We start from the raw sequence: 17,350 nt of genomic DNA on the forward strand, positions 1-17,350 counted from the left end.
TCACAGGCTGAGTCGAGTTCTTTTACTTTGAAACGGGGCACATACAGGAAGGGGTAAAAAAAAAAAAAAAACCACGTAGAAAATAAGACACGACGACGACGACAGTGGGCTTGCATGGGAGTCCAATTTCACACACTAAGCTCTTCCTACATTACGACTTCAAAATGGAGCTTTTTGATTTGAAGGTTTTCCATCCCGAGTGGCGCCAAACGGAAAGCCCGAACACCACTTTAGAACTTTCCTTGACTGTAGGGTGGGCGTCTGCGTGTAGTCGCACTGAGACAGAATTTAGCTTAGTGCAGTTACCACGGAGACCGCCGTGACCATGGTTACCAAAGGTGTGACTGTGAGGATGTCGCTGCCGCCATCTGCTGTCTCCTCACACCAGACGACCCGCCTGCACAAAGCCTGCACACACATGCAAATAAAGAGTTGCGCACGCTATGAACACCATTATTGTCTGCGTTTTGGGGCGTTGACCTTTGGCCTCAATGAAGACTTTGATGTAGGAGGTGGGCACGTATCCTTCTTCATCTGCGTTCCTGCGCACGCGCGTCCACCCGTCACCTTTGTCCTCCTCCACCACGCTCAAAAGTTCCCCCTCACCCATGGACAGCGTGCCCTCGTTTTGACCTGAGATGCCACCGCCGCCGCCGGCATCATCGTCATCATCATGAAGATCACAAACGCGCGCAGGTCGAGCTTGGGCTACCTCGGAACGGGTAGAGCGACTTGCAGGTTCCGATGCTGGGCGGCGGCGGCTCGTCGTCAAAGTCGTCATCAAAGTCGGAGCTCCGGGACTTGGAGAAGTGGAGCTCGGCGCCGGGCTCTTCCGTGTAGCTGCCGTCGGGACTGCAACCGCAACAAGCGAGCGCCATCTCAAAAGGCAAGCCAGCAAGACCGCAAGAGCGAGGAGGAAGAAGCGTGTGCGTGCGTGTGCGTGCGTGCGTGCGTGCACCTTTCTCTGCTGTCCGGACCGGTGGCCTCCATCCGTTTCCCAGTTCCCGGTGTGCATGTCGGGTCAGGCGGGAGACGCGCGCTCACGCCCTGCTCGGCCTCCGCCAGCCACGCCTGGAACACACGGCGGGCGCTTGAAGAGGACAACCAAAAAAGCGGCGACATCGTCACTCCAGCGACATCACAGACAGACGAGCCGGCGCGCTTCGCCGCGCAATGACCTCATCACAGCGACGTCATCACAGACCGGCCGCGTCATCAAAGATGGCCACCCTTTGTCGGAGCGCCGCTGGGGGTGGGGGGGGGGGACCATCGGATGAGGGGCCATCAGACGAGCCACGCCGACAACCCCTTGAGCCTCGGCCACCGCCTCAGGCGCAAAGTCGGGTCGGAGCAGCCGACTCCTTAGCGCATTTTGCCCGCCGACGAGCCAATCGAATCAAATCGGACGCGAATCTGGGCCGCCCGCCCGCCATGTCCAACCCCAACCAAAGCCCGGACTCCAGGAAGGAGGTGAACTGGAAGATCAGGAGGCTGGTCCAGAAGCAGGACGAGTTCAAAAAGCTGTGGCAGAGCGATCGACTGAGCCACGATGTCAAGGTGGAGGCTCTGGAGTCCCAGAACCGGGCGCTGCGGGAGAAACTGGACGCGGCCGGCAAAGACGAGGAAGAGCTGATGACCCAGGTGAGAGTCCACAAAGCCCAGATCTTCTCGCTGGAGCAGAGGAAGTGCCTGATCGAATCCGAGGCCAGAGACCTGAAGGCGCTGCGGGCTCAGCTGGAGGAGAAGATTGGCGAGCTGGAGGCGGCACTGGTCGCCTGGCAGAAGAACCAGGAAGCCCAGGCCCGGAGGCACAGCGAGCAACTGCGGAAGGTGGACGACGGGTGGAAGGAGAAGCTGCGCGAGAAGGACGAGGCCTTTGCCAAGCAGGCGGCCGCGCTCCAGGCCCAGACGGACAAGATGGGCAAACAGGCGGAGGAGCTGGCCGAGGACAAACGCAAGCTCCAGGCAGCGCTGAGCGAGCGGCAGGAGGAGCTGGAGGCCCAAAAGAGCATTCGCGACAAACTGCAGTACGACCACGGCGTGGAGATGAGACTCATCCAGATGCAGAAGAACGCGCTCTCCAACAAGGTGACGGCGCTCACCAACACCACCGATGACCTGATGGAGAAGAAGGAAGCCCTCAAGAAGTCCGAGGAGCAGAAGAGCAAAGAGCTCAAGGCCAAGCTGGCCGACATCAGCGAATTGCAGACGCACAAGGAGGTGGTCAACGCGCAGCTCCAACGCGAGGAGCGAGGAGCCGCCACCCTGAGGGAATCGCTCCGGCACATGGAGAGCGACATAGAGGCCCTGAGGGTCGAGTACACGGGCGAGCAGGCTGCCCACAAGGTCACCAAGAAGGACCTGGCCCTGGCCAAGATGAAGGCCGACGACCTGGCCGAGAAGATCAAGTTCCACGAGGGTCGCGTCAAGGCCCACCAGGCCAGCGTCAAGAGTCTGGAGTGCGTGCTGCTCACCAAAGACACCTACATACGCAGGTTCCGCGAGGACCTGGAGACCTCCATCTCGCTCATCAACAGGCCAAAGACCTTCACCAAAGCCATCGCCAGCCTCAAGAGGAAGTACATCACGGGCGACCAGGACGTCTGCGTGGACACCATCGAGGAAAAGATCGCAAAGTTCTTGGAGTCCAACAAGCTGCAGTCGGACCAGTTTGAGAAGACCATCCAGAGTCTGCGGCGCCAGCTGGAGCAGAAAGACACAGAGACCCAGAAGAGGCTCCAGAAGCTGGACCGTTGCCGAGGAGACCTCATCAAGATCATCAACGAGCAGCGGCTGGAGATCGCCAAGGTCAAGGCGGAGCTAAACGACGTCACGCATCAACTTCGGCAACTGGCCCCGCCCCTCGCCGTGGCCAGGACCAACCGACCGTGAACGCCCGCGGGCGCGTGCGGGGTCGCCACCCACGCGCCCACACACACACCACACAAAAGCAAACACACACACAAAAGCAAACACACACACAAGACGGACGGACAGCGGTCAGTCGATCTTGGCGCGCCCACCTGGTTGTTCCGAAGCTCCTCCTCCAGACTGTGCAGGCTCTGCCTGACCTCGTCCAATCGTGGCTCCAGGGCGGCGCCGTCTCCCAGCGTGGGGTTCTGGTTGTACACCGCCTTCATCTTCACCAGCGCCTCCCTGGAAACAAACACAGCAGAGAAGGAAGTGACATCACCCGCGCTCTCTCTCGCTCTTCTGCCTAATCTAACGATGCGCGCTTGGACCTCATGCGGGGCGAACGCTAAGGAGTGGCGAGAGACTGCATCCCGGCTGGTGCAAAGCTAATGCTATGCTAATGGGACCTGTGCTACTAGCTCGCGCCCTCGTTTGGTCTTCTGGCATATGCTAAGCTCGGGCTCTTGGAGGCTATTCTGGCTGAAGCTAAGCTAACGCCAAGCTAACGAGCGTCACCTTTGCTCTCGCTCTCGCAGGATCTCTTGTCCAATGCGGCGAATTCGGTTCTGAAGCTTATTCCGTCGTTGCTCGACGGGAAGGTGGCTGCAGTCCGCAGGGGAGGAGCCCTGAAACCACGGCACACGTCGATGACCACATCACGGCCGGCCGGGCGGGCCCGCCCACCCGCCGCGCCTGTGCTACTCACCAGCTTGAGTGACAGCTGTCCAAAGGGAGCGTTGAAGGAAGGACATTTGGAGTTAGGAAGTCCATCAAAAGCTTTCATGTGTGCACGAAATGTAAACGATTGTTGGAAAATACCACGTTGTCGTTCAAATGTTGTTGTTTTTTTCCCCCCCTCCTTCTGAAAATGAGTCTTGCATGCGTGTTTGCGAGCGTACGCCAACGTGAAATTTGTGGGGCCTACTCCTCTCTTGATGCTGCGCAGGCACTGCTTCCTGCTCCGGGAGCCGGAGGTCATGAGGTCGTTGAGGCGCCGCGCGATTGGCTCCCTGGCGGCTGGGGGAGGGGACTGTGGGCTGCCGGCCGCGCCCCCCGGAGAAGGCGAGGCAGGCGGCGGCGGCGGGGGCTGGCGAGGTGACGGCAGCAGATTCAGCAACTGAGAGAGAGGTCGGGCAGGCGGAGAGCTCAGGGGTCACGGAAGCGCACAGATGGGCGGGGCGCGCACAGACGAGCCTACCTTGTTCCTGCGGAGGAAAGGCCACAGCTTCCTGCCCCGCCTGCGTCCCTCCACGTGGCCGTCCAGGTAGCTGGACTCGGACACGCTCCGCCTCATTGCGGCGGCGGCGGCATGCTCCTCCACGTCCACGTCGCCCGGCGGCTCGAAGCCCGACTTGTACGCGTGCACCACCGCCAGCGTATCCTGAGGAGCCGTCGGCTCTCGTCAGCGTGGGCCCGGCCGAGGGAGGGAGGGAGGGAAGGAAGGAAGGAAGGAAGGAAGGAAGGAAGGAAGGAAGGAAGGAAGGAAGGAAGGAAGGAAGGAAGGAAGGAAGGAAGGAAGGAAGGAAGGAAGGAAGGAAGGAAGGGCGCGCTCACCGTGCGGGCGTGGATACTCTGGGCGGCCTCCATCATGGCGTCCAGACAACGGCTTACGACGGGAAGCGATTTCTTCTCCGCCTCGGCCGACGAGCGCATGGCCGCGCCCACGCGCTCGATGCGCCGCTCCTCCATTTCCTGGATGCGCTGACACACGCAAAGGCGTTCGAGCAATGGAAAAGCCCAGCCCGGCCCAGCCCAGCCCAGCCCAGCCTAGCCCAGCCCAGCCCAGCCCAGCCCAGCCCAGCCCAGCCCAGCCCAGCGCAGCCCAGGGTCAGCCGCTCTCACCTGGTAGATGACAGGAACCATGGTGCGGTAGTGCTGGTGCTGGTCCCGGTTAAACTGGCTCAAAGCGTTCAAATATTCCTTCTCGGACTCTCGGGCCGTTAGCTGCTTTTGTTGCGCCGCCTGACGGGCCTGAAGATAAAAGCCAGCCAGACTTGCGGCGCACGCACGCACACCTTCTTGTGCTTGGGATTTGAAAAAGGGCCAAATCTGACCTTCAGGGAGCAGCGCTGACACCGGCAAACACACACAAGACACAGTTGACACAGTTACTCGTTATTCTTCAGCGCGTCACGTCAACAATCCGAAAGGACGGGCGATAGACGACTGGACCGGAGTAGCAACGGAGCAAAGGCCGTGTTGTTTGTGGCCCACCTTCTCGGCGTCCACGTCGTCGTCCGCGTCCATCCTGTCGCACGTGTGCCGCGCTCGCTCGGCCTCCTTGCTGTCGCGCTCAAAACGCCGTTTGGCCTGCAACGCCACAAGTCGTCGTTCAAAACACAAAGGCCCGCCGGGCCTGACGGCGTCCGCCGAGTCGCCTCAACTCACAGACTCCAGTTGCTTCCAGGAATTTTCAATGTGCTGCTGGGCACGGCGGCCATCTTGGAAATGCTGGGGAGGGAAAAGTAGGAAGGAGTTTGCGAGTCGTCCCGCTTAGAGCTGGCTGGCCGGCGGCGGCTCGCTCGCTCGCGCAATCTGACCGACTTCCTCTCGGCCTTGAGCTCCTGCGTGAACCTGCCGAGGTCGGCGGCGACGTGCGAGCCCAGCCTGTCGGCCACTTCCTCTCTCTGCGCCGCCAGCTCAGCCAGCTGCGCCAGGGTGGCGCCGAAGGCGGCGCACCACGTGTACCTGCGGGTTAGGGTTAGAAACACGTGAAGAACCCGTTTGAAAAGAGCCCACGGTGGACTGACCTGCCGTCATCTTCTCTGCTCCTCTTGGGAAGATACTTCTTTGACAGGCTCCTGAAAATGTGCAGCGTTATGTCACGGCCGCCGTGCATGTCACGGCCGCCGCGCATGTCACGCCGCACGCATCCAACGAGGCTCACCTCATCTGTTTGGCGTAGTTGAGTTCGATGTCGGCTCGCTCTTTGACAAACTTGGTGTACTTCTCCAGGAAGTCGATGCCCCAGCTGGTGTGTTTCTCCAGATTGTCAAACTGGTCCTGGTTCAGTAAGAAGACAAAAGCTGGACCACAGGGCCAACGCTGGGACCCGAGAAAACGCTTGCAGCGCAGCACAGAGAGCTCAGGCTCTCACGCACCAGACTGGGCCTGTGGCGCATCTTCCAAACTAGACCGGGTCTAGAGACAAGGACCCGAGGACCTGCACCTAAGACTGATATGCAGTTAGCTGCACGCTTTGACTTGAAACAGTGCACGCACCACTGGGCAGGTTGAGTGAGCCCGTCCGTCCGTCCGTCCGTCCGCCCATCCATCCATCCATCCATCCATCCATCCATCGAGGCCTCCCTACCTCGCGATTCCAACGTGCTGACAGCGGACACGAGCCGCCGCCCGGCAGCGGGACACACACGTATGCACGAGCACGCGCCGCAGGTGCCTCCCGCGGTACGTACCCACAGCTCCGCGCCCCAGTTGACGCTCATGTCGCCTCCTCCTCCTCCTCCTCCTCCTCTTTCTCCTCCACCACCTCCTCTTCTTCGTCTTCCTTCTCGCCGCAGCCGCCCGACCGCCGTGAGTCTGTCCGTACCTGCGCGTGCGCAGTGGCGAGAACCCAAGCCGCAACCGACGCGGTCACGCGCCTAGCCTTTGTTGTCTCAGAGAGGGCGCCAGGCAGGCAGCGCGCGCACGCGCCCGAGCATGCGCAGTGGCCGCTTCATTGTGCAGAGTCCGCTTCATTGTACAGAGGTGGCTACATCAGCAGCTTTCACCTCGGACGACTTTTTGCCTCGAAAACATTGCATTAGAAACAAAGAGGTTCCTTGCAAAACACTTCATCGAAATGTACAATTAACCCTGAACCTCCGTGTCCCCTTTGTATTGTGTTGTGCTGATCTTACATGATTGAGTAAATCAGAAATACTCGGAAATGTATTGTTAAATCTGCGGGCTGTGCGCATGCGCGCGCCGGTGCAGCGCAGCACAGCGTAGCCCTCAACAGGTGGAGACAAATACAAGAAAACCATTGCTTCCAAATTTGCAGCTCCACTAGCTCTCAACAGGTGGAGAAAAATACAAGTAAAACATAGCTTCCAACTTGGTGGAACACAACTTTATTTCCTTTTCTCGTTAATTATCCATTGACGTCAACTTTGAGCTTATGCTCGGCTTGCGTCTGGAGCCAAAAGTCGGAGATCCCGGCCGGAGCGGTGAACCAGAGGCTGCAAAAGAAAAAGCGGCGGTGGGTCTCGGGTGGGGGTGGGATTGTGACCGGCAGGTGGCGTTCAGGTGCGACATCCACGACAGCACGCCGCCACCGCCTAATTGACCTTCATCAATGAGTCATGAAGGGCACACCGATGCGCTCCTCATTAGCGCTGGTGCAAATCCTTTGGGGAGCATTTAACATTTTCCAGAAGGGGGAGATGAAGATGATGAAGATTGCAGCCCACCAGGAGATGGCCAAGGTTCAACGCAAACACCACTCGAGCCTGAAATGAACTGCGTGTGCCTGTGCTTTTTTCCCCCCCCCCCCCCCTCTTTCACATGCGGCAGGTGTCATGGAAGGCTTCTAAGGTCCTGAAGTCCCTCCACGTTGGAGGTAGGCCGTCCTGCAGGAAGTGACCGCATCGCTGACACGGAGACTGGAAGAGCTTGATGTAGCTCCTCAGCCAAGTCTGCGCACACATCGGCACACATGAACGAGAGCACGCGTGGACACCCGGCGCCTGCCTGCCTGACGCTTTTTTCCTGACCATGAAGGAGCGCACCACTACGTCGGGCATCTGCGGCAGTTGGTAGTGCAGCAGGGCGGTGGTGGCGTGGTCCGTTACCTAGTGAGCACAGCGCCGATCAGCAGGTGCCGCCGTTGACCCCGGCCCTGCCCTGCCCTGCCCTGGCCTCACTCACCTTCTGAAAGACCTGATGCTGCGACTTGGTCCAGATGTCCAGCTGCAGAGGAGGGAAAGTGAAAAGACACACGCATGCACACGCACACGCACACACACACACAAGCGCGGCTAAGGAACAGGGGGTAACGTGCGGGCTCTCACCTTGCCGCCGTGGTCGTAAACGTTCTCGTTGAAGCCCCGCACCAACGTTCGGTCGATGAAGAGTGAGCGCATCACCACGATAGCCTTCAGCACTTTGCCCAGCGTCACCTGACCAACAGGAAGTTACGCCTCAGCTGGTTAGCACGCTAGAGGTGGGTGGGCGAGCGGCCTCGTACCAGCAGCACGGCGGACGTTCCGTTCGGTCGGAAAAGTTCGATGCTCATGTCGGGAAACAGGCGGCCGATCCGAGAAATCACGTCGTCCACGTACCTGGAAAAAATAAGGAGCGCACGCAAATGACCGGGCTTTCCTCCCGTGACGTCAAATGTGGGGAGGCCGGACTCGTTTGATCTACTCACTGCGGGGGGAGAACCAGGGTGCTGGGCTGGACTTTGGGCCGTCGCTTGGCCGAGGCTCCCATCTGATTGGCCGAGCGCTTGAGCGACTGCTGGTTCAGCAGACTGGAGGCCAGGCCGGCGTGGTACTGCAGCTGCCGAGGCGCAAAGCAAAGCGCCGGTGAGCCGGCCCGAGAGGGAGGGCCGAGCCCGAGGGAGGGCCGAGCCCGAGGGAGGGCCGAGCCCGAGGGAGGGCCGAGCCCGAGGGAGGGCCGAGCCCGAGGGAGGGCCGAGCCCGAGGGAGGGCCTCACCTTGTTGGACCACTTGTAGGCCTGCAGCAGCTGCGAGTAGAGCGGCGTCTTGTCCTGGACCGGATCCAGACTGAGGAGGCCACTGTTGTGCAGGGGATGCGACTCGGACGGGCGGCCCACCAGGCCACTCAGGCGCTCCAACTCGCTGGCGACGGCAAACACAAAGAGACAAGCGGGCTAGACCTCACCGAGCCACGGGCGAGACGGGGCCCGACGACCTCGGCCACATGGTCGTCGCCTCCGTGGCTTTTCCCGGTTCTATTGATTTTGGACACTTGGAGCCGCCAAAGACCCATTGAAAACTCTGAAATGATGGCTGAGCTTGACTTAATGAATAGGCTGGGATGTACCGCCCGCCAACAAGCGCTTGTCCTGAGAAACAGGGCTTGCTTGGCTCGCTCCAAAAATCTAGTCAAAGGGCAAATCAGAGAATCACTGTAATTGCTAGCTTCAATCATGACCATCGTGATCAATTGCTTTGCAATCCTTGGACAATTTCATGTGAAAGTAGCATCCTGTCCAAAGTTCCGTTTGGCACTCAAGGAGACCGGCCGGTTGTCCAGATCATCTCCTCGCCGCATGACAGGAAAAGCGTTGCTTCTGCAATCCGCTCGAAAAGAAATGCTCAACGTGTGAGGTGCGACGCGACGGGAGGCGAGGCGAGGCGAGTTACTGACTTGAGGTCCCTGTTGACCGCCTGCAGGTTCTCCTGGAAGGCGGCGATAAATTGCTTCTCGCGGCCTTCCAGTGTCTCGCGGTTCTTCATACCGTCCTTCAGGGACTCGAAGACGCGGCTGACGCTGGAGCGCAGCGCCTGAATGCCGCTAATGGCGTGAGAAAAGGCGTCCAGATTAACGCCAACGCTCACCGCGTCCGCCATCTTGTAGTCGTCCTACGCTGTCGCTCGCCGATGACGTCAGCACACGGAAATCGCCGATGCTGCGTTCACGCTTTTGTCCAACATGAGGAAACGACAGTACTTTCCAACGTTTCTGGACTTCTTCATGGATTAGGAAGATAGAACGTTTGAAAAGGATAAGCGGCGGCTCACACAATAGTCAACTAAACCATGCGTGGACAAAACGCATGAAAAATTCTCTAATAATTGCATTCTCAATATAAATAAATGCTCTGATATGCTATAGCTGTGGTCTGTCGAATCAAAAAAGTGGCTGGAAAACTTCAGCCGAGGGCTAAGAAGGGAGCTTAATGTAAAGAGCTTTTGCGCGCGTGTGTGCGCGCGTGTGTGAATGTGTGCGTGAGTGAGAAGTCTATTTGAAGAAAAAAAAAAAGGAAAGAGCCACAGATGAATGAAGTAAAATGTTCCTAATAAAGTGACAGGGCTGCTGCTGCTGCTGCTGCTGATGATGATGATGATGCTGATGATGATGGTGACGATATTGATTATAACGATGAAGTAAAAGTAGGCGGGGCTGGAGGGAGTGAAGCATCAGAAGAAGACGAACCAGTCTAAAGAGGATGAGACAGAAGGAGATTAGGAGAAGACGAGAAGGAGGAAGAGGAGGTGTGAAAGAAAACGACAGCTGCAAGACAGCAAGAAGAGAAAGATCGAGAAAGCAGAAAAGGAAATAAGAAAGTAGCCCAGCTTTTGCGCTCCATCAGCTCATTCACGCAAGAGGAAACGAGAGAAAGGTACGTGAGCTGTTGCGAGTGGATGAGTGCAGCGCCACTTCGTGGCCATTTCCCCTAACCGTCAACAACGACGTCCATTTGAGCACTGGCTCAATTGCTCTACTCGGCGAGTGCAAATGTGCGAGCTGACATTCTGCAAACGGCCATGCGACTGACTGCAAGTCCACTTCGTTAGGGACTTGCACTTAACAATTTGTACGCGTACAGGACTGCAAGTCCACTTTGGGCGGGCGGGCGGGCGGGCGAAACTTGCACTGAACAATTTGTACTCGCCCAAAAAGTGCACCGTATATGCAGTATCGGGGTAGATGGTGTCAGCACGTCTTTTTATACGTGACAGGCTGCCACGGTAAGCGGCCCACCTGCGGCATGCCAGCCAGCCAGCGACGCCCCACAGCTCCGAGCAGCCCGTGACCTCGAAGCGACACCCCGAGGACCTCCTCATGGACGGCCTCAAGCGCCTGCCGCTCCTGCTCCTCTTGGCCACGTCGGCTCGATGCCAATTTGACGCCTGTCGCCGGGGGGCGGGCACCGGATGGGAGGACTCCGCCTGCCAGCCGCCAGCCGCCAACATGAAAGAAGCCATGCAGATACGAGTGGAGCCGCCGGGAGTCACCTGCGGCGACCCGCCCGAGCGATTCTGCACTCTGGTCAGTGTGTTCCCATTTTTTGGTGCTGTTTCCATCCCAATGGCTCGTAAGTTGGCTCGGTCCGACCCAGACTATCATCTGGACCTTTGCGTCACCCTTTAGGAAAACCCATACCTCTGCAGCGACGAGTGCGACGCCTCCAGTCCGGACCTGTCCCACCCGCCTCAGCTGATGGGAGACCGGGAAAGGGGCGGGCTCATCACCTACTGGCAGACGGTCCCGTGGTCCAAGTATCCCGAGCCGCTGTTGGCCAACGTCACGCTGTCCTGGAACAAAAGTCTGGAGGTGGTGGACGACCTGGTGGTCAGCTTCGAATACGGGCGCCCCACCAGCATGGTGCTGGACAAGTCCACGGACAAAGGTGAGAGGTCCCGCGTGGGGAGGTCGTGCCCGAGTTGCGCCCGAGTCGCGCCCGAGTCGCGCCCGAGTCACGCACTCGGGGCGCTTCGCTCCCGCAACAGGGCTGACGTGGCGGCCCTACCAGTTCTACGCCGACGACTGCATGGAGACGTTCGGCATGCCGCCCAAGCGAGTGTCCGACTTGGCGCCCAGCAACGTGACCAGGGTCATCTGCACCGAGCGGTACTCCGGATGGCTGGGCGCCAAGGTGACTGTCCGTCCGTCCGTCCGACCATTAGATCCGGTCCGGAGAGCGCAAATGCCGACGTGCTAACGCTGACGGGAGGGGAAGATGGCTAGCTAGCATGCTAGCGCGCTAGCTAGCTAGCACGCTGGCACGCTAGCACACTAGCACTAACCCTAACTCCCACCTGGCCAGGAGGAGAAGACGGTGGTGTTTGAGGTGGGAGCCCGCTTGCGAGCGCTGGCGGGCCCGAAGCTCCTGGACACGGACGCCTTGTTCACGCGGCTGCAGAGCAGCAAAGCTCTGCGGGACTTCTTTACCTTCACCGACCTTCGCCTCCGACTGCTGCGACCGGCCCTGGGCGGGACCTACGTCCAGAGAGACAACCTGCTCAAGTACTTCTACGCCATATCCAACATCGACGTCCCCGCCAGGTGAGCCGCCGAGCGCGGGCGGGCAGCTTTGTCCTAATCTACGGATAGGGAGGGGCTCACGGACGTGCGCTTGCCGCCTTCTAGGTGTCAATGTAACCTGCACGCGTCGGCGTGCGGGTTGCGGGACGCCACCTTGACGTGCGACTGTCAGCACAACACCAGCGGGCAGGACTGCCAACGCTGCGGCGCCGGCTTCCGGTCCCGCAAATGGATGGCGGGCAGCTTTCTGCCCCTTCCCGGCGGGACTGCCAATGCGTGTACGTATTTTTGATGAGTCGTGCGTGCGTGCGTGCGTTCTGATTTTTCTCCTTGCTCAATTTCCATCAATAGGCCTCTGACCTGTTTTTAATCCAACCTGTTTGCCTTTTAGGTGAAGCAGCAGAAATGAGCGGTGAGTGTCTGTCTACCTCTCTTTACATTTGGGACTCTCGTGGGTGGCCCAATTTGGAAAACTATTCCCATCTCTGGCACAGTTTGCTAAGCACAAACACCGCCGTCAATGTTCTTCTCTGACAGCGGCCGATGACTCTGACAGAAGTTCTGCTTCAACGCGTGGAATCACTGACACTGACTCGACTTCCACCGTCGAGCCTTTTTCCCTTTCTCCTTTTGCCACTTTGGGTTCTTCTCCCGACAGCAAGAGCGGCGCTCGCACTATTTCCACACCTGTGACGACGGCTTCCTCGGGCGATAGGACTTTTTCGACGGACGCTTCTACTAGCTTCACGACTTTTACGGACACTTCTACTGACACGACTCCCGCTTTTGCCACGACGACGACGACTCGGACGGAAACATCCGATAGCTCGTCTCCTTCCTGGGGTGGTTCTGGGACGGCGGGCGCCGTTGGCGTTTCCGGCTCCGACGGCTCCACGACTTACACTTTGACGACAGACGCTTCGGCACCCGACGCTGTGACGATTGCACCAGAGGACAAAGGCGTGAGGTCTTCAGCTGTTCCAAAGCGGCAAAGCGCTGACTCGGCATCAGCGGAAGGCCCCCCGCCGGTTCCCGCTGTCGACAACTCCCTCGGTCAGCGTTTGGACCTCGGCGCTCCGACGGTGCCCGGCGGCGCTAGGGAGACCTCAGACGTCGGCGCTAACGCTCAGGTGTCTGTGAATCCGCCCCCTGACAGCACAGACTTTGACCTCTGGTGGCCGACATCCGGTGGCAGCTCCTCCCCTCGGAGCTCAAGTTCCCGGTCGTCGGACGCGATGGCTCTCGACGGCACGGTCCCCTCTGGAGATGCTCCGCCTCCTCCGACGTCTTTCCTCGCCAAAGATCCCGATTTGACGACGGGAAGGTCTAACCGACCTCTCGCCGTAGGATCTCCCCCCGATGGCCCGCTCCCCAGCCCGGCGTCCGACAATCTTCTCCCTGATTTTTCTCTTGAGAAAGTAGCACTGCCTCCCTATGGACTCGCTCCTGGCAGAACGTCCGATCGGCCGTCCACGGATGCAGCGCCTCTGGCGAAAATCCTTCCCGACGGCTTACCTCCGGACGCGACTTTTGCCCGAGAAGCTCCTGCGGACGGACCGCCGACTGACGGGACAACGCAGGCCGACAGACTCGGCCCAAAGTCACTTCCTGATGCAACTTCTTCCGACGGACTTCCTCCTGACGGCGGCGCTCCTAAATTACTTCCTCCTTCTTCTGCTGCTGCTGCTGCTCCTCCTACAGAAGTCGGCGAGATCGCACAGGACAAAGAGTCAACGGCATCAGATTGGTCAGAGCCTGCCGGGGACTTGGCCCCAGTGGACTTCACCTTCCCTTTTCCAGATCAGGATCCCACCGGGCTAGGAAGAGAAGTCTTGGGTCTGGATTCTGTTGATCCAAGTTCCAATTTGGATTTTGGATTGGATTCAGTGAACCGGGATTCCACTGGACCTGGAACTCCTTCTGGAACAGAAGATTCAAGTCCATTAAGTCTCAATTCTGGATTGGATTTAAGCGCTCAGGATTCCAGTCCTCCTGGAACAGAAGATTGGAGTCCAGATTTTGGATCGGTTTCAGTAGCTCAAGACTCAGCTGGCCCCGAAGATCTAAATCCTGAATCTGGATTAGATTTAACTGAGCAGGATTCCACTGGACCTGGACCAGAAGATCGTGCTTCTGGATCGGATTCAACAGATCCGGACTCCACTGGTCCTAGAACAGAAGATCCCAAACGAGATTCTGCAATGAATTTAATTGATCAGGATTCGATTGGTCCTATAACACCTCCTGAGGCAGAAAGTTCCAATCCGGAATGGGTCGAGCGTCGTTTGGATTCCCAAACAGGCCGGACGAGTCCTCGGGAACCTGAACCGGAGTCTTTGGATTCCAACCCCAAAATTCCCGAGCGGACGTCCCGACCCGGTTCTCCTGATCGAGTCGACGAACCGAGACGGGATGCTTCTGCCGCGATGGAGAAAGAGGATCGAGAGGCTGACGCCAGGAGGAAAGAGGGCCAAAGCAATCAAAAAGGTGAAGAGCGAGAACGAGCGAGCCATCCGTTGGAATCCAATTGAAGCGGAAAAACTATGTATTTGGTTGACAGCTGCCGAGTCCAAAGAAGAAGGGCTGAAGCAACCTGAGAAGAAACAGATGGAAGAAGAGAATGCGCGGACGGCATTGAAAGAAGAGCAAAAAGAGGAAAAAGGCTATGAGAGAAAAGGTAACAAAGGAGCATGATGGTACTTTTAGCACCAAGAGCATCCCTGACACCTTGCCACAGCTGCACATTCGTTCTTGTTTCCTTTCTTGCTTTTGCCCGCCAAGCAACTCAGAAGATTTTGATTCCCGGCAGTGGGACGAGCAGCCAGCTCTCCAAAATCGCCTATGTCACTTTCCAGGGTAAGACGGCTCGCCTCGCCTCGCCTCGCCTCAGAGTTGACCTCTAGCTCCTCCCTAGCTGTCCCTCGTTGGCATGTCACTTTCCAGGGTAAGACGCCTCACCTCGCCTCAGAGTTGACCTCTAGCTCCTCCCTAGCTCCTCCCTAGCTGCCCCTAGTTGGCCCCGGCCCGGTGGGTGACTCTGGCCCCTCTCCCATTTCAAAACCTCATCGGTCAGGATCACGGCGAGACGGCCGCCACCCTGTGATCCGTCAAGGGTAATTTGCCGCGTTAGCCTATGTTAGCGTAGCTTTTCTGCTCTCTCTGTGTCAGAGTGCGAGTGCAACAGCCACTCCAACCGCTGCAGCTTCATGGACTTCCTGAACGTGGTGACGTGCGTCAGCTGCAAACACAACACCAGGGGACATCGCTGCCAACACTGCCGTCTCGGTTACTACAGGAACGACACCCTGCCGCTCCATCACCAGGACGTTTGCGAGGGTCAGTCAGTGCAGGCACACACATGGGCACATGCAGGCACAGGCACACGAAAAAAAGCCGACAGGACTCGGACCGGATCCTGATCCTGTTCTCGTGCGCATGTCAGCGTGCGAGTGCAACGAAACCGGCAGCCGCTCTCGGCACTGCGGCGCCTCGGGGGAGTGCCAGTGCAAGGAGGGCGCCGCTGGGAGGCGCTGCGACCAATGTCTGCCCGGATACACGAGGAGAAGCAGCGGGGCCGGCTGCACAGGTACGCGCCGCCGGGGGAGGGGCCGGACGCTCGGCGGACGAGTAACTAACAAGCTTCACCTCGGTCCAGTCATTGTGTGCCACGAGGCTCGCCCCTGTCTCAACGGCGGCACATGCGTGGACTTCCAGCGCTGCCAGTGTGCCGACGGCTTTACAGGTGAGGCACGCCATCGTGGCACGCACTTTTTTTTTCTCGCTCAAACGGTGAGGCCCTGCCAAGTTGGGTCCTCGGGAGCGGCTGCCCTGCCCTGCCCTGCCCTGCCTGCTGTCCGCTTCTCCCTGCTGCAACAAACCTGATCCAAACAATCAGCTCATCGGCAAGCTCCGTCCGAGTTTGAGAAGGACCCTGATCGTTTGAATCAGGTGTTAAGTGTGGTATAGGAGAATTTCGATATTTGCGATTATTTATTCCAACAGAGGGCGCTATGATAAGATATTGCAACATCGCCCCCCCCCCCCCCTACGCAAAGGTTTAAAACAATGCCAATGATGGTCTTTGAAAGCATCCATTTTCCAAGATCGTGTGCTTCTTCACAAGCTGGACATTCTCTCAGTACTTTTAGGGAGCACCTTTTTATTTCTTCTAAATGTTTGCTTTTGCACTTTTAATGATGTGAAGAACGTTTGGGTGATCTGCTGTATGAAACAATTTCAACAGCTTTGTTTATTTTCGTCAAACGTGCGTGTTGGAACCAGGGCCGGTTCTAGGAATGCACGTAAGAGGGGGCAGTCAGAAATGTGAAGGGGGAATGTTCTTCTTTTTTTTTTTACACATTTTTAACACCGTTAGTGTTTTCTTCACGGCAGTTGTTAGCTGTGTGTCCAGATCTCCACCTGGAGAAGTGGATTACACTCTGTCAGGCCTCTACACTAAGACCTGTCCAGCTTGGGTGTCCCACCTGAAGATTAAAGCTTCTGCTGGTATTGCTCTTAGGGTCACTGAGGCACGCAAACCCCCTGACCACAATAAGGTGGCAATCTCTCAGGGGGGGGGACATATAATATGAATGTTATATTAACTATTATTTGAGTTGTCGTTAATCATTAGTTATATCACGGGTCATTACGACGAGTTTGGTGGAGTTTTTACTGCTTCTTCCAACTCCTACCGCGCTGACACTAACCTGACACTCTCTGGCTGCGTCTTGCCTCATTTGCATACTCACAGTGATTGGATGTTTGCGGAGGGGCGGGGAGTCCTGACAGCAGGCTGTGTGAGGGAGGACACACACTGCACCGACATGAGAGAAGAGAGGGGGCTGATTAACGTGTGTTTCTATCAGCGGATTTTTCACTTCTAAAAGTTTGATTAGAGGGGGCAGGACATCTGTTTGAGGGGGCAACGCCCCCTCTTGCCCCTGCGTAGAGCCGGCCTTGGTTGGAACGCTTTTGCAGCTTGACTTTCCCCATCATGTCAGATGGCCCGCACGCGCGCGCGCGCGCGTACGCGTGCACTGACCACGTCGCGGCCGTGTGCACGCAGGCGTTTACTGTGAGCGGCGCGCGTGTCTGAAGAAGAGCGGTTGCCTTGACGACGCAAGCGCCGCTTCGCCGCTGATGACTTCGCAACTCCGCCTCCCATTCATCTTCAGCCTGATCGCCGCTGCCGCCTTTTGAAACCATCAAATCGAGGAAAGGCTCGGCGACGTCATCATCCGGCGACGCACGCGACGTCACCAAGCCTCTGTGCCGAGAACATTTGATTGAAAGGACTGCTATCATCTCGGAAAGCAATGTTTGCAAAAGATTACACGCAGCCCTGGTAGGGAAACGCTGCATATTTCGCTTTTCACTATTACATTTGTTGACCAAACCCAAGAGTATGCCAATAAAATGACCTATTTAGCCTTGTTGCCACTTGTCCGATGAAGGCAAGTTGATTGAAGGAAAAGTT

At 57.8% G+C, this 17,350-nt stretch overlaps 3 protein-coding genes across 6 annotated transcripts; 1 reads left to right on the top strand and 2 right to left on the bottom strand.

Annotated features, from left to right (window-relative positions):
* LOC119127688 (formin-binding protein 1-like) lies at window positions 1-6,555 on the bottom strand. Of its 3 annotated transcripts, none has more exons than XM_037259723.1 (17): window positions 6,330-6,554; window positions 5,801-5,916; window positions 5,664-5,714; window positions 5,454-5,601; window positions 5,302-5,364; window positions 5,128-5,223; window positions 4,968-4,982; window positions 4,756-4,884; window positions 4,468-4,614; window positions 4,112-4,294; window positions 3,620-4,030; window positions 3,430-3,539; window positions 3,024-3,156; window positions 959-1,071; window positions 713-852; window positions 481-633; window positions 1-408 (listed from the first exon to the last, which is right to left on the bottom strand). In XM_037259723.1, exons 1-17 carry the CDS (start codon window positions 6,357-6,359, stop codon window positions 380-382), a joined length of 2,067 nt encoding a protein of 688 aa, XP_037115618.1. In that variant the 5' UTR covers window positions 6,360-6,554; the 3' UTR covers window positions 1-379. The 3 variants fall into 3 exon arrangements, with proteins under 3 accessions (XP_037115618.1, XP_037115619.1, XP_037115617.1); XM_037259724.1 differs by having other exon boundaries at window positions 1-633; window positions 3,620-3,634; window positions 3,839-4,030; window positions 6,330-6,553; XM_037259722.1 differs by having other exon boundaries at window positions 1-633; window positions 6,330-6,555.
* An 854-nt stretch (window positions 6,556-7,409) lies between these two features.
* med27 (mediator complex subunit 27) lies at window positions 7,410-9,492 on the bottom strand. Its single transcript, XM_037259729.1, has 8 exons — window positions 9,250-9,492; window positions 8,573-8,717; window positions 8,285-8,415; window positions 8,102-8,195; window positions 7,926-8,033; window positions 7,783-7,824; window positions 7,629-7,706; window positions 7,410-7,550 (listed from the first exon to the last, which is right to left on the bottom strand). Exons 1-8 carry the CDS (start codon window positions 9,450-9,452, stop codon window positions 7,416-7,418), a joined length of 936 nt encoding a protein of 311 aa, XP_037115624.1. The 5' UTR covers window positions 9,453-9,492; the 3' UTR covers window positions 7,410-7,415.
* Window positions 9,493-9,922: 430 nt separating this feature from the next.
* Window positions 9,923-17,301, top strand: ntng2a (netrin g2a). 2 transcript variants are annotated; one of them, XM_037258797.1, is made up of 14 exons: window positions 9,923-10,225; window positions 10,566-10,875; window positions 10,978-11,236; window positions 11,337-11,482; window positions 11,654-11,892; window positions 11,977-12,149; window positions 12,263-12,283; window positions 12,409-14,358; window positions 14,432-14,548; window positions 14,653-14,727; window positions 15,040-15,207; window positions 15,314-15,457; window positions 15,527-15,613; window positions 16,940-17,301. In XM_037258797.1, exons 2-14 carry the CDS (start codon window positions 10,669-10,671, stop codon window positions 17,071-17,073), a joined length of 3,720 nt encoding a protein of 1,239 aa, XP_037114692.1. In that variant the 5' UTR covers window positions 9,923-10,225; window positions 10,566-10,668; the 3' UTR covers window positions 17,074-17,301. The 2 variants fall into 2 exon arrangements, with proteins under 2 accessions (XP_037114692.1, XP_037114693.1); XM_037258798.1 differs by lacking the exons at window positions 12,409-14,358; window positions 14,432-14,548; window positions 14,653-14,727.
* The last annotated feature ends 49 nt before the right edge of the window (window positions 17,302-17,350 follow it).

This window comes from Syngnathus acus, chromosome 9 (genome assembly GCF_901709675.1).
Source record: "Syngnathus acus chromosome 9, fSynAcu1.2, whole genome shotgun sequence".
Classification (NCBI taxonomy): Eukaryota; Metazoa; Chordata; class Actinopteri; order Syngnathiformes; family Syngnathidae; genus Syngnathus; species Syngnathus acus.

What these genes read in the sequence shown, in the direction of transcription:
- LOC119127688 (XM_037259722.1), bottom strand. Translation starts at nt 6,359, where the DNA reads ATGAGCGTCAACTGGGGCGCGGAGCTGTGG. An exon ending in AACTACGCCAAACAGATGAG is followed by an intron (nt 5,715 to 5,800) that starts GTGAGCCTCGTT and finishes GCACATTTTCAG; the next exon opens with GAGCCTGTCAAAGAAGTATC. An exon ending in GTCGCTCTACCCGTTCCGAG is followed by an intron (nt 634 to 712) that starts GTAGCCCAAGCT and finishes GTGGCATCTCAG; the next exon opens with GTCAAAACGAGGGCACGCTG.
- med27 (XM_037259729.1), bottom strand. Translation starts at nt 9,452, where the DNA reads ATGGCGGACGCGGTGAGCGTTGGCGTTAATCTGGACGCCTTTTCTCAC. An exon ending in TTTACGACCACGGCGGCAAG is followed by an intron (nt 7,825 to 7,925) that starts GTGAGAGCCCGC and finishes CCTCCTCTGCAG; the next exon opens with CTGGACATCTGGACCAAGTC. An exon ending in AGCATCAGGTCTTTCAGAAG is followed by an intron (nt 7,707 to 7,782) that starts GTGAGTGAGGCC and finishes TGTGCTCACTAG; the next exon opens with GTAACGGACCACGCCACCAC.
- ntng2a (XM_037258797.1), top strand. Translation starts at nt 10,669, where the DNA reads ATGGACGGCCTCAAGCGCCTGCCGCTCCTGCTCCTCTTGGCCACGTCG. An exon ending in TGAAGCAGCAGAAATGAGCG is followed by an intron (nt 12,284 to 12,408) that starts GTGAGTGTCTGT and finishes CTTCTCTGACAG; the next exon opens with CGGCCGATGACTCTGACAGA. An exon ending in GGGCCAAAGCAATCAAAAAG is followed by an intron (nt 14,359 to 14,431) that starts GTGAAGAGCGAG and finishes TTTGGTTGACAG; the next exon opens with CTGCCGAGTCCAAAGAAGAA.